Source organism: Polypterus senegalus, chromosome 1 (genome assembly GCF_016835505.1).
Source record: "Polypterus senegalus isolate Bchr_013 chromosome 1, ASM1683550v1, whole genome shotgun sequence".
Taxonomy (NCBI): Eukaryota; Metazoa; Chordata; class Cladistia; order Polypteriformes; family Polypteridae; genus Polypterus; species Polypterus senegalus.
This window is the reverse complement of record NC_053154.1, coordinates 202,369,507-202,393,514: the sequence shown is the minus strand read 5'-3', so window position 1 is coordinate 202,393,514 and position 24,008 is coordinate 202,369,507. Positions and strand designations below refer to the sequence as shown.

The window sequence follows — 24,008 nt, the reverse complement described above, 5'->3', positions numbered from 1 at the left end:
GTCTGCAGGACTGAGTTTGGAAACCACTGCTTAATATGATTATGGAAATGCTGATTCTGCTAACTCACAACTGTGCCTGTGAAGTCACTATCTGTGTAAAGACAGCATCCTCTCCACGTGTATATGTAGGTTTTTCTAGAGGAGAGCACTCTGGTTTTCCTCTCGTATTCCAAAGACCCACAGGTTAATTGGCAACTATACATATAACTTGTGGATGATGCAATGAAGATAGTCTAAGGATTCTACAGCCCTAAACTGTGTTAACACAGTATGGTATGTTTGTGCTCCTTTGTGTGTGTGTATATATATATAGAAATTTAAGAAAAAGAAGGATGTTATGCCGGTTGAGAAGAACAGCAAGGGTGTTGTTATATTTTGGGGTTGGAGACTAGGCTGGAATAAAGCAAAATTATTTGCTTTATATTAGGCTCTGCTATATTCTTTTTTTCATATCTAGTCAGCTCATGTCACCCCTACACGCTTACAATATTGTGCTCCTCTTTTTTACAGAATATTGGAGTGTATGCAATATATGCAGTGATCACAATGACATATGCTTGCAAAAAAAGATAATAAATAACAACTAAGTCATTAAAAATACTAAAATTGAATATTGCGAAAAAAATTAAAAACTCAAGTGAAATTTAAAAAAACAACACATACAATAGATCCAACACGGTGTTCTACAATCCAATGCTATCCACAATTAAAATGGAAAAGATCAGTGGCAGATTTTTTATGTAAACAACAATTATTAAGGATGTACATATGCATATAGTTAACGTTTTTGTAGGTCGATGTATGCATTTAATTACATTGCGATTAGTGTTTAATGTATATAATGAGAAATTATTATTTTAGATTGTTTTCTATCTATATTAACGCCCTTTTAAGTACAATGTCAGTATCCTGCGTCGTTTTATTGCAAGAATCGTCCCAGGAGCCAATCCCCCGACTCTGAACGGTACTAAAGGGTTCAATAAAGGACGGATAGATACATTGCGGCAATATATTCAGTACATTCATGGTTTCTATACCCGGTTTATGAGTTTTTACAAAATGTTTTCCTTAAATTGTTGAAATTCCAGGCATGGTGGAAAACCTAACTTGACAATACGTCGATTGTAAATTTTGATTGGATAAAAGTCGAAACCAGCCCCTCATCACAGGGCACCTATGATTGGTGAATGCTCCCTTCCATCACCACCAGCCTCTCATTCCTCCGGGCAAGTTTGGTTGCTTCGTTGGCTATTGGGTTAATGTCTGCCATCTTGGATTACAGGAGGAGATAGTGATTAAAAATAAGGGGACACCCCCACCCTGTTTAAAAGAAAGTTTATTTAAATCACGCAATTAGCAAGATTCATATCGAAAGCGAACACATACAGTCCAAAAGAAGGATCAGTGACGGAGTGTAACTTTTGTTTTTTAAATGTTTTAAACGGGTATGACAACGGCTTCCACGCCAGGTAAATATTATTTAAAGCGGTTATAAGTCGGGTAAGAGGCTATTATTTTTACGAGAAAGAACTAAATCAAGCCATACAGCAGGAAATGTATTTTATAAATCTAATTACGGCGCTGTCTGTCGACTGACCCTTGCTTAAACTAGAGGTGTATGATATGCATCCTAAATCTAACTAGTAAAAGCGACCAATTAAAATGGAGTTAGCGTAGCAAACTTGGAAGTTTGGGACCGCGTACATTACACGTGAAGTTAGTGGAGATAATTATTTAATGGTAACTCAGTTTACTTACTTTGATAGTATAAACCTTAATGGAAAACGAAACAAAACTGGGCAGCTGCTAGACTGAATACATCTGATGTGACTGCTCTATAATACCAGAAAGTCGTGGTCTTTCAGGGCATTCTATAAAAATATGAGTTACTTGGAAGTCACTTTATTTGCGAGCAGGCCTGAGTCATGTTTACGTTGTGTCATTTGTGTCTTACGAAAGAGAGATACGTTCCGTTTTCTATGGTAAACCTTGTGATGCCGGCAGCGGTGGAGAGAACTACTTATTTTAAATCGCATGATGTAGAATTCCTTTTAAAAATCGCATAAAGTTTGTCCTATGATGTTGAGTTATGAAACGAAGGGACCATAGTGCATAACGAAAATTGTCTATTATTTAGAACGGCAGAGGGGGGTGTGCGTATAAAATTATTGATTCTGTTAACTTTTTGATTACAGAGATATGTTATATTTCGTGCTTTGCCGAGAATTCTCCCTTGCTTCGTTCTGTACGGAGGTTTAGAGTGTCCTGAAGAGTTTTGACGTTTTGATTACCAAGCGATGGCGGTGTACATATGTACAGTACAACAAGATGTTGAGCTGATTGATTCAGGTTTGTTTAGTTCTAGGCAAACTTCGCCTTTACTGAAGGTTGTGGGTTACTCCAGAGACGTTTTAATGTTTCTGCTCCTCGAGCTTGGTCTAAGTGGGCACCTCTGGCTGTATGTTTTCGTGGCAAACCCCTTCATAGTCGGTGACTTGTGCCTGTTTATAAGAAACGTGATCAAAATACAATGTAGTGTGTGATTTACTTTTTAAAGAAATTCAGATAAGTTGTATATCCTGTGCGGCAGTAAGCTGTTTCAGAGAACGAATAAATAGATGCATTGCATATATTTTTTCTACTCGGAAGCTGTCTTTTTTTCCCCATTTGATTCACTCAGTACTGTATATTTTAACTCACATAATCATGTCCACGTAGTGTACTGACAAAGCTGCACAGGTGCAGAACTCAGGATTGTGCTAAAGAGGAGGTGCTTCCTATTCATCTGTGCCCTTCTTAGCTAGAAATTGCTTAGAATATCCAAATATTTCTACATGCTAGAGCAAAAAATCCTAAAAGACACTACAGTATTAGGAAAACTGGTACTGAAATCTGCATGTATATGTTTTTGTATTCTGTGTTTCAGTTGCATATCTTACTTATCAATCCAGCTGCACATTGATACTAATTTATTCCTTGCTGGGTAATGCCACGTTGGAACCTCTTTCAGCAGCTTTGACGAAAGGAGGCATTAGACAAGCATAATGTAAGGGGCACTCGCACATAAACCCACATCTGCATTTACTAATATTAGCCCATTTCTTAACAAAATGTCAACATCTTTGATCCATGGGATAACACCATTTCGGATATGAGTAGAATATACAAACTCCATGTGCACTGTGACCAGCCCGGAAATCAAATCTAGGTTGCAATTGCTAACCTCAATGCATATTTGACTGAAACTTTATTTAAAAGTGTAAATGGAGTGTTAAAGTCTGAACACGGAGATTCTATTCATCCATGCATTTTCGTACAAGGTCACAGGAAGCTAGATCCATTTTTCACAGCAGCAAGTTCAAACATTTTCCAGAAGTCTTTATTTTTAAGCTGTTTTTTTTACTTTTCTTGGTATGCCTGTATTTTTGGTGTAAAACTTGTATATAACGTGTTTTGAATATCAATGTGTAGTGGGTTACTTTAAAAAGATCCCAGGGCCTGATCGTGCATGGGCATTTTTAAGTTTGACACACCTGTTGTAGCTTGATTTTTAGTAGTTTCAACTAGTTTTGCAGCGATCTTCTAATTATTTTCAGTCATGTTGCAATTCCCTTGGAAGTTTATTCTGGTTGAGAACCACTATTTTAACAGACTGTTATGTGGGTTCTGTGTGTGTGTGTGTGTGTGTGTGTGTGTGTTGTTGTTTTTATATATATATATATATATATATATATATATATATATATATATATATATATATATATAATGCCCTTCACGTTTGTCACCCAGCTGGATTCATATTCAAGTTAAGGTAAATTACAAGACAAGGACTTCACCACAGAGCTAAAGGAGACTTAACATTCCAGTTATCTGTACAACTGATTGGCAAGTTCTATGCTGTCTATGCATAGTAAACAAAACCTGACAGTTTTGATCTAAAGCAGGAAATGCACTGCCTCACTAAAGTGGTTGCCATCGATGTGTTTGTATGCTTAAGCGCCCTATTAAAGGTTTTCACATCTTACTGTATTAAAAGACATAGCTCTGAACTCAGGTAATGCTTTTACAGTAGATGCATTTATATGAACCTCAATAATCTGGTTATTCATAGAAACCTGGTGTATAAAATGCCATTTACAGTAAACCCTTATTCTGGTTAGAGAAACCAGGTTATTTGCCTCTGAGAAACCTGGTTAACAAACGTGTAAACCACGGGTGCACACACTTTTTGGCTTGCGAGCTACTTTTAAAATCACCAGGTCGAATTGATGTACCTACATTAAAATGAGATATATATATATATATATATATATATATATATATAGCGCATTCAACAACAACATTTATTTATATAGCACATTTTCATACAAACAGTAGCTCAAAGTGCTTTACATAATAAAGAATAGAAAAATAAGACACAGTAAGAAAATAAGTCAACATTAATTAACATAGAATAAGAGTAAGGTCAAATGGCCAGGATGGACAGAAAAAGCAAAAAAAAACTCCAGACGGCGGGAGAAAAAAATAAAATCTGTAGGGATTCCAGACCATTAGACTGCCCAGTCCCCTCGAAGTCTGAATCACAATCTGATTGTATGTGTGGTTACCTACCAGGTATCGCTTGTAACGGTCTGCAAGTCGGCAAACATCCGCCACAGGTGCCCTCTCAGTTGCGAGAAGCAGATCATAAAATGTTACATAGTTAACTGTCAAATAATGCAAAGAGTACACGACACGGGTTTCGCCCTATTTTGGGCTCATCAGGCGTACACACTCATTACACCCCTCATCGGGGATTGAACCTCGGACATCGGAGAAACGCACTTTGATTATGACACTGTGTGAGAAAAAAAATCCTCTTCCAATTCCACATTCAGCCCATACCCTCCCCAAGCAATTTTTTTTTAAATTCCTTCTTTAGTCGATATAAATTGGAATGCTAACTAGATCACTTAGCCAGATTTTTGCAGTAGCTCGCGTGTTTGATCATGCGTGCGGGATGACCAGTGTGTTTGAAGAAAAGAGATCTCAGACTGGCTTGTATGTCAATCAAGTGGCAAATGCCATAGGGAGGATATATGATAGACTAATGTTTAAAAAAATGTTGTTTTTTTTTGAATGCAACGCCATCTGCCTGCACTTCCTTTGCAATCTACCGGTTGATCACGATTGATGCATTGGGCACCCCTGATGTCAATGCTGATTTTTAAGAAATCAGGTTTCTGCCTTAACTGGATTATTCACATTAACCCGGCTATGTGTGCAAATGTAAACTTACACAGTGGAACTTGGAAAATAATTGAAGAGAGCTGTGTAATTTGCAATCCTGAGGTGTTAATAGAAGGGTACATTGTAACACCTAGCAGTTTTGACATTGACGGTTTTTCCTTATTTTGCCTATATCCCATTGACTTCAATTTTTTTTATTAGTTTTAATTAAAAGCAAATCACAATCCATACAATCAAATCAGACTTGACAAAATTAAAATTCAAGTCCACCTAAAAGAAAGAGAGGAGAGCTTACTAACAAAGCAAATCTTTAAAGAAGCAAGGAAGGAAGAGTATCCTTTTCCCCAGTATATAAAATTGTCAAATTTTGATTACATCCTGCTATACTTTTAAAATTTTGAATAGATCCTCTGAGTGAGAATTAGATTTTTTTCCAATTTCAGGTAGTATAGGACATCAGTTACCCACTGAATTAAAAGTGATAGATCGGGATTCTTCCATTTGAGCAAGATAAGTCTTTGTGCTAGTAGTGAGATAAAGGCAATTACAATTTGTTTGTTCTTTTCCACTTTAAGCCCATCTGGAAGTACACCAAACACACCTGTTAATGGGTCAAAGAGTGATTGTGGCACCAAGGGTGTCTGATAGGCATTCAAAGATTTTTGTTCAAAAGAATGTTAATTTGATGCACACCCAAAACGTTTGGCCCAGTGTGGCTGGAGCTAGATTGCAATGTTCACAGGTTGAGTCTTGCCTTGGAAACATTTTAGACAATTTTAAACAAGATGAATGTGCTCATTAGAAAATTTTAAGTTGAATAATACAGTACTTTGTGCATATGGAGCTAGAGTGTATCCTGTGCATGGCTGCCTTCCACTCCTCTTTTGAAATGTTAAGTGAAAGATCCTTTCTCCATTGTGCCCTGGGATCTTTGAAAGGGAGGGACTTTAGCATCTCCCACAGTTTATAAAAGCATTTTATCTGTGAGTCTTCAAGACTGATCAATATTTCTTCTGTAGTAGAAGTAAGTGGAAGGTGAGGAAAATTGGGCAGGTAAAGCTTAGCAAAGTTTCTAGCTTGGAAAAGTAGTGGAAAAATTGTGTTGAAGCTTAATTGCTTGTAGGATGCAAAAACTTTATTGATGTACAAGTCTCTAAATATTTTAACTCTAGACATTTTCGGAGCATTAAGTACTGTGCATGTTTGAGAGCAGAGAAAAGAGTGGTTATCATGCAAAGCTGCAACAGATAAGAGCTTCTCGGTATTAAAGTGCTTCCTACATTGGTTCCTTATACTGAGTGAATGAAGGGCATTTGGATTATTAATGTATTGCTGATAATTTGTATTTACTGGTGCACAGAGCAGGGAATATAAAGAAGTACTGCAAGTTTTTAATTCTATTGTAGACCAGACTTATGTATAGTCATCGATTTGTGTTGATGTCCAGGTCTTTGTGGCCTGTATATTAACCAGCCAATAATAAAATTGTAAGTTATGTAGTACCATGCCCTCTTTTGTTTTAGGTCATTGTAGTGTTGCCCTTTGGATGCGTGGATGTTTAGAATTCCAAATAAATGAGGTTATGATTCCACCCGATAATGTGAGATTGAGGGTGGACCATCTGTTCACAACTTGCTTTATGTTTTCCATGCAGACAGCAGAATGTTGTTGAAAAAGAGCTTTTATATTTACTTGTGGTATTTACCCCTAGATATTTAAACTGTTCGGCTAAGATAAATGGGAACGTGTCTAGACTAGTATTGTGTGAGCTAGATAGTTCACTGGAAAATGCACACTTTTATTCAAATTGTGCTTTTAGGACTGCTGCCATAAAATTTTGTGGGTCGGATATATACAGTACCATATCATCTGCGTATAATTATATTTTCTGTTCAGATCCTTCTCTGAAAAGCCCCTTTATCTCTGATGCATTTCAAAAGTAAACCTCCAATGGCTCAATGGCGATTGCAAAGATTAGTGGTGATAGTGGACATCCTTGTCAAGTACCCCATTCTGGTTTGAAGTATTCTGAAATAATGTTGTTAATACGAACTAAGGTTTCTGGACTAGCATAGATTAGTTTGATCCATGCACATATATTTGGGCTGAACCCAAATTTGTGCAAGGTTGTAAATAGGTAGTCCCATTCAACCATATCAAATGCTGTTTCTGTATCCAGAGAGAGTTAGATCTCCACGGTTTTAGATTTAATGGGTGAATATATTATATTAAAGAGATGTCAAAGATTAGAAGCTAGGTGTCTGTCTTTTTTAAATCCTGTTTGGTTTTGTGATATTAAAAGAAGGAAGCACTTTCTCAATTCTTCTAGCTAGAACTTTGGAGAGTATCTTACCTATTCAGGAGTGAGATTGGTCTGTATGATGCACATTGTAGCTAGTCCATATTTTTTTGCCGAAAAGTCTGAGGTAGAATTTTGTTGTTTTTAGCATATGTAAATGTTGCTAATAATAGTGGAGCTAGCTTATTAGGTTTTTTTTAAATAAAATTACACTGGGTAGCTGTCAGAACCGGCTGATTTCCCACTTTTGAAGTGAGTTTATAGTGTCTAGTAATTCTGAGAGTGTCAGAGGTTTATCTAGTTCTACAGGACTAAGAGTATCTAGCTGTGGTATCTGTAATGAGTCAAAGAACTCACTAGATTGTGTCTTATTGTATTTAGACTGAGTATAAGGACTTATAGTACTTTCTAAATATGTGGGTTATATTTTTATGGTGTATGATTTTATCTCTATAAATGTTGGTAATTGCTGTTGTTGCGTTTCAGACTTCCTGCTTGTGGAATTGTTCAGCTGAAATCATATTGGCCTTCTCTCGGTGTTCATAATAATGATGTTGGAATTCAAAGATGAATTGTTCCATTTCTTTATTAGTCAAGAGGTTAAATTATGATTGTAAAACCTCTCTTTTCCTATAAAGTACCTCATTTGGAAACCTGGCATATTCTTGATCTATTCTGGTAATTTCACTGATTAACTCGGATGCTTTCTTGGTTTTCAATTTTTTTTTTGTGATAAAGATATGAAATAATCTCTCCTCTTAAAAAATCCTTCAGTGGCAGTATTCCTGCAGAGACATCTGGGAATTTTTGTCTCCATTTGTCTCTAGAAAATGATCAATTTGCTTAGATATGAATTATGTACAGTGCTCATCAGCTAATGACAGGGGAGTTAAGACACCAGCTATGAGATGAGTGTGTAGAACATAGAAAGGTAAGCTCCATGATCAGAGGGGCATGGTAAGAGATAACAATAGTGGCATACTTAAACTATTTGATAATGCATAGAAAATTGTCTATGAAGAAATAATGAATTTTTGAGTAACAATGATGAACTTGTGAGAAGAAGAAATGAGCTCTGAGGTTAGATTTTAAAAAACTCCATGGGTCTATTAAGTTCTGATCCATTACAAACTGTAATTATTTTTGCACTATTATGTTATTCCAGCTGTAGATGAAGACTTATCCAGGGGCCTCATGTATAAACGGTGCACCCACAAAAATGATACGTACACCCGTGTCCACGCTCACATTGTGATGTATAAAACCGGCATAAAGCCATGCACATTCTCACGCCAGCTCAAACCATAGCGTACACAAGTTTTTGGCTTGGTTTTGCAAACTTGTGGCACCCAGTTTTAAAGCAGTGCTACTGTTCCTGGGTGGCTTCCCTTTATTTTTTAGATTCACATCCCTGATGTGGCCTTATCAAATACACTGACATTAACCGCATATCATTTTTTAGTTTACGGCATTGGATTGTAATCAACCTGTAACCATAATGGTGCATGGAATGGCCCAAACAATTCCAAATATCATATCTGCTTTAGCGTTGTTAATCTCAGTGCACCACTGAGTATTTTAACCCAACGTTAAAGCGGAAAGCTATACCGCAGATTGTGTCAAGAACGGAGAGAATTCTCGGGGTACAGCTTCTAGCACATGCTGCATCAGCCATGCACATAGACTATTTGAACTTCACCTATTCTGCAAATGCTTCAGAGCCTTTCCTGCACGAACCTTGCGGTTCAGAAATAGTTTCATCCCAAGAGATATAAATGCACTCAATCAGTCCATCAGGTGCTCCCGGTAGAACTGTTTGTACGTAGAAATACAATTATCTCACTGTAAACTTGCATTACAGTTGTAATATTGCATAACATGAGCCACTTATGCTTTTATATTGTATATTTTTCATTGTTTTTATCTTATTATTATTATTGGTTTTGTTGTTGTTTTACCATTTTATAGGAAAATAAGTTTATGGAGGATTTGCATATTGAATCTCATTGCACCATACAATAACAATTAAGGAATTCAATAAAAGAGAGAGCATATTTACAGATGATGATGACAGGCTTCTAAGTTGGTTTAGATTTCAAGGCGCTATCTTCTTGGAGCTCTTGATCTAATTTTTCAGATGAAATGCGATTTTTCTGAACTTGAACTTTCAATTTCATTTTTTTGTTTATACAACTGCTTAAACCAACAAATAGTTTTTCCTTGCCTGCACTTGGCATTTGCTGATATTCTTCTTTTTTTCCCCGTGCTTTTGCCACAGAATGCTGAATTTAAGGGAATATTTACATTGATTTGCATATTCAAAGAGGTGTGATTCTGGGAGGGGCAGCAGGTGTGTGCACCAGTATTACATTTTACGCAGACTGGGATTATGTAGCAGAAGTGCGTGGAAGTCGGCTTATGCACAGTGTTCAGCATCTGAATTTTTTTGTGCGTATGCATATTTCGACCTTTCTCCGTACAACATGTTTTAGTTTGAATTCTATGCACGACGTTACACATGAGGCCCCAGGTCTGGATTTAAAACACAAAGTCTCCATCCATTATAATTTTATCAGTTTTCAAATTAGCAATAGATTCAAATATATTTTGGATGAAACCTCTGTCCTCCATGTTAGGTATTTAAATGTTTACCAGAATCACTTTAGTATTAAATTGTCCATCACCATGATATATCTCACTTCAGGATCACATTATCATATCTGACACTACAAATGGGATAGTTCTGTGTATTAAGATTCCAACACCCTTAGTTTTCTTTGTATAGCGGGAGTGAAAAATTTGGCCTATCCAAAACCTTTGCAACCAAAATTTCTTTTTTCTTATTTTATAAGTCTCGTGTAAAAGTACTATCTTGGCATTTAAACCTGTTCACTAAGTGAATGCTTTCACTCTTTGGTCATAAAAACATTGTTTCTGAACCTTTAGTGAAATTTTGTAGTCTTATGCTAAGGTAGTACATTTTTACAAATTATACAGTAACTTTGACCTAGATTTCATAATAATACCTGGTGTTATGGCTATGAAGCCTATTGTTGTGTTTATATTAATGGTTGTTGGGGAGAAAGGATAAACGAGAAATAGCAAAGCTATTCCAACCGCCTCTCTGAAGGAGGCAGACCACACTTCTGGTCCTCTGACATGCCAAGAGATACTGGGCACATCCAGAACAAATTGAAACCCCAAAAGCGCTGGTGTCGAAAAGGTTAAAATTGAGGTATCTTGAAAGTACACTCACGATACATTAAACCAAGGGAATGATGTTAAACAGTTACCATGGAGACTGAGATAATATATTATAGTACATTCCCAAATGCAAAATAAATCAAGGATATGATTTTAAGCACACAGATATTCCTGTGTAAATTTCTTCAATCTTGTTTATTTGTAAGTAGTCATTGAATCTGTTGGAAGAGCTGCTGTGTTGCTATGCAACCCAAAGGAAAAAGTGATTGAGAACTTTGAAAAGCGAGGCACATCTCCACCCAAAAAAAGCTCTTTAATCAATGTCTGTGCATTGTGGCATTATGTGTAAATTTAACATTATTGTTTCAAGTGATGAAATAAAGCAGCTGTAAGGTTTGACACCCACCTCACTCTTTGTTAAATGCTAACCTGCATTCTCTCACTCTGCCATTAATCATGCAGCTTTACAATTCTGCTATGTCCAAAGGCCTTAGCTGCAGGTTCATATTCATCTATTAATCTCGCTGTCATGGCTTCTGCTTGCTGGGTCATGGACGCACCAGTAGTTTTCATTCTCAAAATATTGAATTATCAGTTCATTCAGTCATTCATTTATTCATTCTCTTAAAAAGGAATTAATCTTAATCAAACTAAGGATCTTTAATTCTAGATAATAAGATATTAAATTAGCTATAGGTGCATAATAGGAAGAAAAATGAAAAAATGTTATTTTAAGCTGCACTACTTGGAGACACTCAAAGTAAAATTCAGTTATTGTAAGTAGGGTTTAAAGAAAAATGACAGACTATGAGAATAGGAATTCATTATGTAGCTTTTGTGTCAAATTTGGTTTTGTTTGCATGCATTTAATACTAAAAGTAAACGAACCTTTGAGATTTGGAACATTTTGCAAATGCATATTGGAACTGTCGCCAAATCCATAATCAAACAATCTAGATACAGTAAATTATTGTTAACAAGGCCATTGACAACTGCATTTGTTAATTTCTATTTATTTATTTAGTACGGTAATTTGTAAAGTGCATTTCCATGAATAACAAAGAACTAAAATAAAACGGCTCAGTTGGTGATGCTGGAGTTGCATAGGATGCTTGTACTAGTATCCTTTGATTTTGCACACTTAGTGCCCAAAGGAATTACACTATGCTTTGGTGGTATAATTGCCACACACAAGTTATTTTAAGCAAAACGATGAAAATGTGAAACAAATGCATGGGGAGCTTGTTATTGTACAATGGTATGGTGAACAAGATTGGAAGCATCAAGTTGGACTTTATTTACTCCTTGAACTTGCATGCATGGCATCTCTCATTTCTTCTTTATTGTGCATAGCTATGAACCCTGCAAATGTTTGAGGTTGCTAGTGTGGAAGTAAAGAAAAAAAGGTTACAAAGAAAAACATCTTGAGAAAATTAAATTCACAAATGTTGAGGATTGGCAACATATCATTTTGTGGCGGACCGCTGTAGGCCCTTACCCAGCCAGGACACCTAGATAATGGAAGGAGTGGGGGAGAGAGAGCTTATTCTGGACACTCTCCTTCAGAGCGTGACCAGGCAGCCCACCTGGCTTGTAGCAGGGCCACAGGTTTGAAGCATGGAAGCTCAACTCTGCTGGCACCTGTGGCCACCGCCAGGGGGTGCCTGGCCCTATATAGCAGCACTTCTGCTCCCAGAAGAAACTTGTTGGACACCTGGGGCCTCATGTATGAACGGTGCGTACGCACAGAAATGTTGCATAAGAACTTTTTTACATTCAAATCGCGATGTACAAAACCTAAACTTGGCGTAAAGCCACGCTCTTTTCCACGGTACCTTGTACCCTTTCGTACGCAAGTTCTCTGCTCAGTTTTGCAGACTGGCGGCACCCAGCGTCAAAGCCTTGCTACTGTTCCTGTGTGGTTACCCTTTATTTCTTAGAACCACATTTCTGACATGGCTTTATAAATACACTAAAACTAACCGCATATTGTTTATTAGTGTAATGCATCTGATTGTAGATTACCTGTAACAATATAATAGTCCAGGGAATAGCCATAGTATTCCAAATACCATAACTGCTTTAGCGTTGTTACTCTCACTGCACCATCTTCTTCTTTTTCTTCTTTCAGCTGCTCCCTTTAAGGGTTCCCACAGTGGATTATCTTTTTCCATATTACTCTCACTGCACCACTTGGAGTATTTATATCACTGTATCTGAGTGGGGAATCACAGCAGCAGCTGATCGGAAAGAGAATTATCAGTATACAGCATCAGGTACATGCTGCCAAAGCCGCATCAAAACGTTTCAAAGCCTTTCCTGTACGGACTTTGCAGTTCAGAAACGGTTTCATCCCAAGAACTATAAACGTGCTCAATCAATTGCTCCTTGTAGAACTGTTTGTACTCATAAGTACAATTTCCCCACTGTAAACTTGCACTACAGTTATAATATTACACAACCTGCGCCACTCTATAAAGCGCGTATTTACATATGATGACGATATCATTTTTAAGATGAAATGCAGCAAAATATGTTATAAAGAGAAAACTTTAACTTCATTTAAATAATCTGTATTGTTAATAAATAAACATGTGAGGACATGGTGCTGCAGCGCTAGCAAGTTCATGTATTCCTGCCTTGCGGTGTATATTTGCTGAGGCTGGCATGACACTGGAAGGATAGATGGATAGAAATAATTAAACACGTACTATGAAGATATTTCAATGTACCTTAAAAGTTTTGAAGAATTGTCTTTGTAAGCTTACAGATGGCTTAATGTCTGTTACAGGGCTGATTGTGTGACGATTGGGTATTTGGGGAAAGAAAAGTAAGGACAGAAATTGAAGGTTAGCATGTTTTGAAAGAGACAGTACTGCTACAATAAATTATTTCATCTAAGGTCGCGCATGGTATAGCAGCATTTTGTGTAAGACATGACCAATCACTGCGCCATCGTGCTCCCATGTTTAATAACATGCTTTCATTCCAATCATCATGAAAATATCACGTATACATCTCAGTATTTTAATTATTCAGAGAGCTGTAATATCATGAATGAAATGGATTCTATGTATGTATGTATGTATGTATGTATGTATGTATATACAGTGGTGTGAAAAACTATTTGCCCCCTTCCTGATTTCTTATTCTTTTGCATGTTTGTCACACAAAATGTTTCTGATCATCAAACACATTTAACCATTAGTCAAATATAACACAAGTAAACAAAAATGCAGTTTTTAAATGATCGTTTTTATTATTTAGGGAGAAAAAAAAATTCAAACCTACAAGGCCCTGTGTGAAAAAGTAATTGCCCCCTGAACCTAATAACTGGTTGGGCCACCCTTAGCAGCAATAACTGCAATCAAGCGTTTGCGATAACTTACAGTGAGTCTTTTACAATGCTGTGGAGGAATTTTGGCCAACTCATCTTTGCAGAATTGTTGTAATTCAGCTTTATTTGAGGGTTTTCTAGCGTGAACCGCCTTTTTAAGGTCATGCCATAGCATCTCAATTGGATTCAGGTCAGGACTTTGACTAGGCCACTCCAAAGTCTTCATTTTGTTTTTCTTCAGCCATTCAGAGGTGGATTTGCTGGTGTGTTTTGGGTCATTGTCCTGTTGCAGCACCCAAGATCGCTTCAGCTTGAGTTGACGAACAGATGGCCGGACATTCTCCTTCAGGATTTCTTGGTAAACAGTAGAATTCATGGTTCCATCTATCACAGCAAGCCTTCCAGGTCCTGAAGCAGCAAAACAACCCCAGACCATCACACTACCACCACCATATTTTACTGTTGGTATGATGTTCTTTTTCTGAAATGCTGTGTAACTTTTTATGCCAGATGTAACGGGACATTTGCCTTTAAAAAAGTTCAACTTTTGTCTCATCAGTCCACAAGGTATTTTCCCAAAAGTCTTGGCAATCATTGAGATGTTTCTTAGCAAAATTGAGACGAGCCCTAATGTTCTTTTTGCTTAACAGAGGTTTGCGTCTTGGAAATCTGCCATGCAGGCCGTTTTGCCCAGTCTCTTTCTTATGGTGGAGTCGTGAACACTGACCTTAATTGAGGCAAGTGAGGCCTGCAGTTCTTTAGACGTTGTCCTGGGGTCTTTTGTGACCTCTCGGATGAGTCGTCTCTGCGCTCTTGGGGTAATTTTGGTTTGCCGGCCACTCCTGGGAAGGTTCACCACTGTTCCATGTTTTTTCCATTTGTGGATAATGGCTCTCACTGTGGTTCGCTGGAGTCCCAAAGCTTTAGAAATGGCTTTATAACCTTCACCAGACTGATAGATCTCAATTACTTCTGTTCTCATTTGTTTCTGAATTTCTTTGGATCTTGGCATGTTGTCTAGCTTTTGAGGTGCTTTTGGTCTACTTCTCTGTGTCAGGCAGCTCCAATTTAAGTGATTTCTTGATTGAAACAGGTGTAGCAGTAATCAGGCCTGGGGGTGGCTATGGAAATTGAACTCAGGTGTGATACACCACAGTTAGGTTATTTTTTAACAAGGGGGCAATTACTTTTCACACAGGGCCATGTAGGTTTGGATTTTTTCTCCCTAAATAATAAAAACCATCATTTAAAAACTGCATTTTGTGTTTACTTGTGTTATATTTGACTAATGGTCAAGATCAGAAACATTTTGTGTGACAAACATGCAAAAGAATAAGAAATCAGGAAGGGGGCAAATAGTTTTTCACACCACTGTGTGAAATATAATATTATACACACACACAGAGTGTAACCTCGGTTCACGAACGTCCCGGTACACGTACAACTCGGTTTAGGACCAAAAAGTTCGCCAGACTTTTGCCTCGTTTTACGACCACACACTCGGTATACGAACAAGCCAGTTTCCCTTTCAGTTTGTACATGTTCAGTCTCTCACTGTGCAGAGAGCGAGAGAGAGCGCGACATACAGACACATACACACGGGCAGCGCAAGAGACACACACACAGAGGCAGTGCGCAAGAAATTGCGACACACACACAGAGGCAGCTCAAGATGCAGACACACAGGCAGAGCGAGAGAGAGCTGGATGCATTAAGGTAGGAAGGCAGTTAAAGAATGCACTTGGCTTGATTTTCTTTTCACTTCTATTTCCAGCGATCTGTTCGTAGCGTGTATTGTTGCAATGTTATTTTTCTTGGTGGTTTATTAAATTACGTTTTTTTTCAAATGTTAATTTGTTTTCCCTGTGCTTAAAACTCATTTAAAAGTGCTTTTAGCCGGCAGTTGGTAGCGCTATAGCGCAAACTATTGCAGTGTTAGTTTTCTCTGTTGTTCAAGGTTTTCTCAGTGTTGTTCAATATTTTTATATTTATTTTACTATTATGCTGTGCATTCTATGGTTTAATTAACTATATTTGTGCTTAAAAACTTAAATATCTATATTTACATACAGTTTGTATGGTCTGGAATGGATTAATTGTATTTACATACAGTCCTATGGGGGAAGTTGCTTCGGTTCACGACCAAATCGGTTTCCGACCAGAGTTTTGGAACGAATTATGGTACATAATATACATATACACTGTGGAAGTTGACCCGGACACAGACAGGCAGACACGTTCATCTCACCCACAATCATGTTTATTTACAATTAAAAAGTGCACCACAAAACCCCCAAAAGTCCCCAAAGTCCTGGCCACAACAATGCCTTACTTCTTCAGGCCGCCTCCTTGCCTCCTTTCTTCCAGCTCAGTCCACTCCGCTCCTGACTCTCACCCTGAATGAAGGGAGGCGGCCCCTTTTATCCGCACCCGGATGAGCTCCAGGTGCTCCCCGGCAATCTCCCGCTGAGACGCCCCAGTGTGGTGAAAGTGCCGGTTGTTCTCCTGGAAGCTCTCGGGTGTCCCTGCTTCTCTCCCCACCAGCCCCCACCCCCCCACAGCACTTCCTGGTGTGGTGGAAGTGCTGAGGTCCAGGGTCCCCAAGGCATTGGGACGCCTCCTGACGTTGACCACGGGCCCCTACAGGGTGGGGTTTCCATGCTCTGAAACCGTGGCCCCCAAAGCAACCAGGAAGGCGGCCCCGACGTGATCCCAGATGGGCACACGCACACTTATATTCCTCCAAGGTGTCCCGGCCGGATCGTGGCCCCTGGCATCCTCGACAACACACACACATATAAACATATATACATATAAATATATGTACACATACACATCTATATACAGTATATATACATATACACATCTACATATATATACATATATACACATATCAACATATATATACACACACATATACATACAGATATATATATATATATATATATATATATATATAGCAAAATCCCTGCGCTTCGCAGCAACGAAGAACTGCTTTGAGATTTTTATTAAGAAGAAAAGAAAACCTTTTTAAACTGAGGGAAAATATACAAATAACTATCTGTTAAGGATCTCTTTGTATACCACGTTGTCAGTTCAGCACTCCGGTTGTAATATGACCAAGCTGTGCACTGAGATTACTTTTGAGACTGCAATGTATAGTTTTGTCCAGGAGAAAAGCAATGTTGCCTCAAATCAATGGCAACCTTTTGTAGGGTGTGTCCCTGAGTCTTATTAATTGTCATCGCGAAGCAGAGCCTTACTAGAAATTTGAGGCATTTGAATTGAAATGGGAGATCAGAGAGTATAATGGTGATGCTAGGAATACATTCAGAGTGTGGAGCTCTGCTGTTTTTTTTGTGTAGCTGCCTTCACACAGCTTCTCTGCTGCTTTATAAACGAACGGCATATAAGGCCATCGTTTCTCCTTGCTTCGCGGTTCTGTACTGTTTTATTGTTTGTTTATTACGATTCTTATAGTTATTGTGTAGCTATTCGAGACTTTCTTTACTGTTCAGGTACCTATTTCCCTTATTTAATCCGCGGCTTGTACAATATTTTTTGTTTATTATGATTATAGATATTTATTGATTCCCTTCTTTAGCTGACTGCCTGCTCATATAAGACGCTCCGCTGTTTTTTGTGAAACAACCTTTACACAGCTTCTCAGCTGTTTTATAAAAGAACGATATATAAAGCCATTCTTTTTCCTTGCTTTGCCAAGGAAGCTGCCTTTTTATTTAATCCACGGGTTCTCCGCTGTTTTATTGTATGTTTATTACGATTGTTATAGTTCTCTTTATATAGCACGTTGTTAGTTCAGCACTCTGGTTGTAATATGATGAAACTGCGCGAGCTCACTCTTAAGAATGCAACGTATAGTTGTCCAGGAGAAAAGCAATCTTGCCTGAAATCAATGGCAACCTTTTGTAGGGTCTGTCCCTGAGACTTATTACTTCTCATCGCGAAGCAGAGCCTTACTGGAAATTGGAGGCATCTGAATTGAAATGGGAGATCAGAGGGTGTATCGGGGATGTGAGGAACACATTGAGTGTGGAGAAACTCTAGAGACAGCCTGTGTATTAACTTGTGGATTTTTCTGTGAGTATTTGGTGGCAGCGTGACAAAGTTGCTTCCTCAAGACCGCGGTAGCTATGCAGCTCAGCTCGGAGCATATTCTTTTTCTACCTTGTCAATTGTGTAATGCGTTTTTTGAACAGGTTTGATGCATGGAAGTGATCACTCATACTGCGTTCGGTCAGTTCACGTGAGCTGCTCTCTTGTGTGATGTTGCGATGTTCACGGCTTTATTTAATGTTAGCTAAGACCCGGCACTTAAAAGTTTCTCGCTACAGCAATTTTAACTCTGTTACAAAGTGATCCAAAGTCTCGTTTATACCTTGTGTATTAAACTTGTATCTCGCAAATATATATATCTATACTAATAAAAGGCAAAGGCTTCACTCACTCACTCACTCACTCACTCATCACTAATTCTCCAACTTCCCGTGTAGGTAGAAGGCTGAAATTTGGCAGGCTCATTCCTTACAGCTTACTTACAAAAGTTGGACAGGTTTCATTTAGACATTCTATGCCTAATGGTCATAACTGGAAGGTATTTTTCTCCATTATCTGTAATGGAGTTGAGCTGGAATGCGTGGGGGTTTCGTGTGACATCATCACGCCTCCCGTAATCACGTGAACTGACTGTCAACGCAGTGCGTAGAAAACCAGGAAGACCTCCAAAAAGCGCTTAAGAAAACATGCATTATATAATTGAGAAGGCAGCGAAACAATAAGAAGCGAGCGAGTGACATATACTACCATATTCATGAGTGATGCTACCTCGAAAAGAAAGCAAGGTGTAAACCTAAACTTTAAATTAAGTTCATAGACAGGCTACCGCTGGCGTTTCACATGCCCACAGGTAATGCGGGATACAAGTTTAATGAGAGGACGCAGGATATAAGCGAGAGTTTTGATCACTTTGTAACTAAGTTAAAATTGTAGGTGAAGGGGTGTGCTTATGCAAATTCCGAGACTGTGTTTGTGGGGATTGACAGTTAAGGCGGTGGGGAGTCACGTCATCATATCCCTCCCATTCATCTAATTTAAGCTCTGAGCTGAGCTCCACTAACTAACGCCGTCTTCCGAAACAACTTTGTCAGACTGCCACCAAATACTCACAGAAAAATCCACAAGTTAATACACACGCTGTCTGTGAGTTTCTACACACTGAATCCTCCAGGCACTACTTACAAAAGGTCACATTGACAATCGTGTTACGTTATTTTTAAAAACTTTCCTTTTCTTAGCACAAGCACAGCTGAGAAGCTTCGATGCATGTGCTCCATAACGCGTTAAAAATAATGCATTTAATCACACTTTGCATTACAAGCAGATTACATTGATCAGCGCATCCCAATTCATTTTACCCTCGCACCACCTTAGTTTGAGAAGAAGTATGAAAAATATGAGGTTAACACAGAAAAAACGGATCACCAATTCAAGCTTTATAAATAATCGATTTGCCATCAATAATTGTTTTGGTAAAGCCATCCTCCTTCCATTTTATAATTTTTCCGCCACTAGCCATGATTAAATGAACGGTAAAAAAGTAAGAGCAAAGCGAGGGTGACTTATTTAGGCAGGCATATAAATGACAGCAACACTCATGACAATGTCAATCATGGTACGTTATTATTAAAATGTTTCCTTTTCTTTTCATTACTTCTTTAACACACTACTTCTCCGCTGCGAGGCGGGTATTTTGATATATATATATCATATAATATCTGAATGACCTCCAAAGATCGCGGAGACTTTTGATATCATGAACGTGTCTGCAAAAACTGTGGTCTCCTGCCCAGCAAAAGTCAAGCAGCCAGCGCGCGTGCATAGCTGTGCCGGCCTTTGAGGCGCTGACTGCGCTTCTGCTTTAAGTCAAAGTGAGCACTTTTAATTTTTCATCCTCCCCTGCGCTATAGCCCAGACAAGTGCAAACACGGGACCCCTTTTCTACACCACGGCAAAATAATATTAAGGCAATTCATACTTTCTTTTGCACGTGCCATCACAGCCGATTAATGGCAGGGACGTCTCACCAGTCTACACAAGACCCACGCGACTGTCCCCAAAAGCCGATCATAACGTCCGCGAACACATCTCTCTATACTATATAAAAGATAAAGGCAACTTTCCTTTCTTTACACCTTTTTTCCTTTGATCCCAAACCAAAGCCTTTCTCGCTTAACACTGCAGAGGACACAAAACTAATTTTCTTTAAATGCCGGTAAGGCACATTACCAGAGGCACAAATTTGAGCGTTCACATAGAAAATGTAATTTCTATACCACAGCCGTCGTGTAGCGCCTTTCAAAAGGGATCTACTACGAGAGATGATCCATATACATTTTAGCTGCTGTTAGTTACTTACCTGTTGTGTTACACAGTCTTTAAAATGTAGTTTACCATAACCACTCCAGTAGTGCTCAATGTACCTGTACTTCTTAAAGCGTTAATGTTTTACTGTTTAATAACTTATAGACTATATTTTATTATTTTTCCTTGCACTCAGTGACCAAAGCTATACACACACATATAGACACATACAAACATACACACAAGTATATGTATGTGTATATACAAACATACACACAAGTATATGTATGTGTATATATATATATATATATATATATACACATACATATATATATATATATATACACACATACATATATATATATATATATATATACACACATATAATTTATATATATATATATATATATACACATACATATATATATTTGTGTGTGTGTGTATATATATATATGTATGTGTGTGTATATATATGTATGTATATGTATATATATATGTATATATATGTATATGTATATATATGTATATGTATATATATGTATATGTGTATATATATATGTATGTGTATATATATATGTATATATATATGTATATATATATATATATATATATATATAGCAGCAACCCAAGCTGTGAGAAAACAGTAAAAAGGAGGCGTGTCAGTCGTCGTGGTACATTTTCTGATGCAGCTAGACGAAAATAACTTTGTGACGCTGCCGCCAAATACACAAAACAATTACTTTGACAATCATGTTACATTATTTTTAAAATTTTTCCTTTTCTTTTTCGTACCTTCTTTAACACACTACTTCTCCGCTGCGAAGTGCTGCGAAGCGCGGGTATTCTGCTAGTGTATAGTAATAAAAGGCAAAGCCCTGACTCACTCACTCACTCACTCACTCATCACTAATTCTCCAACTTCCCGTGTAGGTAGAAGTCTGAAATTTGGCAGGCTTATTCCTTACAGCTTACTTACAAAAGTTAAGCACGTTTTATTTCGAAATTCTACGCGTAACGGTCAACAACGTCTGCCATGTTGAACTTTCTTATTTATGCCCCATCTTCACGAAATTTGGTGGGCGGCTTCCCTGCGCTAACCGAAACCGATGTACGTACTTATTTGGATGGTATGACGCCACTGTTGGCCGCCATATTGAAGTTTCCAACGGCACTAATTCTCCAACTTCCCGTGTAGGTTGAAGGCTGAAATTTGGTACTTATTTCGGTGGTATGATGCCACTGTCGACTGCCATATTGAACTTTTCAACAGTCTTTGTTACTTATGGGCCCATCGGGTTCCCAACGCTAACTGAATCCTACTTAGATGCATATTTACGTCCATAGCCTGCAGCTCCGTCACCGTGTGAGGCGTTGTTGGGTCTCCCATCCCAACGCCTCCCTCGTTGTTGGCTGCCTGCCTATATAAGGTCATCCGTCGCTCCGGTCTCTTCATTCCCTTCCTTGCTTTGCCACGGGATTCACGTCTCCCTGCTGATAACTACAGCCTTTTTATTTAATCCACGGCTTCTCTGCTGTTTTATTGTTTGTTTATTACAATTATAGTTATTGTGTAGGTATTGTAGACTTAATTTACATTGTTCAGGTACCCATTTCCTTTATCATTCCACCCGTACCCCCATTAACATGTCTATCGAGGTGATCACCATCGATCAAAGAACTATCACTTTTCCATTCTCTGTGTTACATATTGCACAGCCATATCAGGCTCACTCTTGATATCTGGAGAAACATTGTGTCTTATGTATTGAATGACTGGGACAGGTTCAAGGTGTGGACTGATGACGGTACAGGAGATAATTATACTACACAGGAGCACTATAAGAGTGAAATGCTTAAGCCCTTCACCTATGGTTCTGCATGTGAGTTGATGGCTGCCGCTGAATTGTTCTGTTGTCACTTTCAAGTGTACTGAAATGGCCAAATATTTTACACCTTTCGACAACTGCCAGTGCCTCTTAAATATCTTAGACTCACAGGTGACGATTTCAGTAGTGGACACTTAGATGTTTATGAATGTTTAAACTCTCAAAAGCTGGATGTGAAGTTATCGATGAAAGCGGTTGTATGCTTACAACGCTTGACAGATGCCGAATGTGACTTCAACACAAGTCCTACAAACAATGTCGTAATTGAAACAAACCATGAAACTCAAACCGATTATGACAGCAGCAGTCCAAGCTGTGAGATTTGAAGCAAGAGTACTGTTCACATGGCCAACTGTACGTTGCATGCTTAAGAGTAAGCTCAGCGCACAGCTTGGTCATATTACAACCGCAGGGCCGAACTGAAAATGTGGTATACAAAGAGATCCTTAACAAATAATTATTGGTATATTTTCCCTCAGTTTAAAAAGGTTTAATTTTCTTCTTAATAAAAATTTTAAGGAAGTACTTCGCCGCTACGAAGCATGGGTATTTTGCTAGTGTGTATATACATACATACATACAAACACACATACAGTGGTGTGAAAAACTATTTGCCCCCTTCCCAATTTCTTATTCTTTTGCATGTTTGTCACACAAAATGTTTCTGATCATCAAACACATTTAACCATTAGTCAAATATAACACAAGTAAACACAGAATGCAGTTTTTAAATGATGGTTTTATTATTTAGGAGAAAAAAATCCAAACCTACATGGCCCTGTGTGAAAAAGTAATTGCCCCCTTAAAAAATAACCTAACTGTGGTGTATCACACCTGAGTTCAATTTCCGTAGCCACCCCAAGGCCTGATTACTGCTACACCTGTTTCAATCAAGAAATCACTTAAATAGGAGCTGCCTGACACAGAGAAGTAGACCAAAAGCACCTTAAAAGCTAGACATCATGCCAAGATCCAAAGAAATTCAGGAACAAATGAGAACAGAAGTTATTGAGATCTATCAGTCTGGTGAAGGTTATAAAGCCATTTCTAAAGCTTTGGGACTCCAGCGAACCACAGTGAGCCATTATCCACAAATGGCAAAAACATGGAACAGTGGTGAACCTTCCAGGAGTGGCGGCCGACCAAAATTACCCCAAGAGCGCAGAGGCGACTCATCCGAGAGGTCACAAAAGACCCCAGGACAACGTCTAAAGAACTGCAGGCCTCACTTGCCTCAATTAAGGTCAGTGTTCACAGCTCCACCATAAGAAAGAGACTGGGCAAAAACGGCCTGCATGGCAGATTTCCAAGACGCAAACCACTGTTAAGCACAAAGAACATTAGGGCTCATCTCAATTTTGCTAAGAAACATCTCAATGATTGCCAAGACTTTTGGGAAAATACCTTGTGGACAGATGAGACAAAAGTTGAACTTTTTGGAAGGCAAATGTCCCGTTACATCTGGCATAAAAAGGAACACAGCATTTCAGAAAAAGAACATCATACCAACAGTAAAATATGGTGGTGGTAGTGTGATGGTCTGGGGTTGTTTTGCTGCTTCAGGACCTGGAAGGCTTGCTGTGGTAGATGAAACCATGAATTCTACTGTTTACCAAAAAATCCTGAAGGAGAATGTCCGGCCATCTGTTCGTCAACTCAAGCTGAAGCGATC

General features: G+C 38.3%; 1 protein-coding gene across 3 annotated transcripts in view; it reads left to right on the top strand.

Moving 5' to 3' along the window:
- The first annotated feature begins 1,238 nt into the window (after positions 1-1,238).
- The window catches only part of LOC120538020 (aryl hydrocarbon receptor nuclear translocator-like), a 139,201-nt gene continuing 116,431 nt past the window's right edge, over positions 1,239-24,008 (top strand). For 2 of the 3 annotated variants that reach the window (XM_039767391.1, XM_039767382.1), the window contains exon 1: positions 1,240-1,469. In XM_039767391.1, coding sequence (XP_039623325.1) covers positions 1,448-1,469 — 22 coding nt within the window. In that variant the 5' untranslated portion in view covers positions 1,240-1,447. Of the gene's footprint in view, positions 1,470-24,008 lie in introns of all 3 variants that reach the window. The other variant, XM_039767402.1, reaches the window with a different exon arrangement.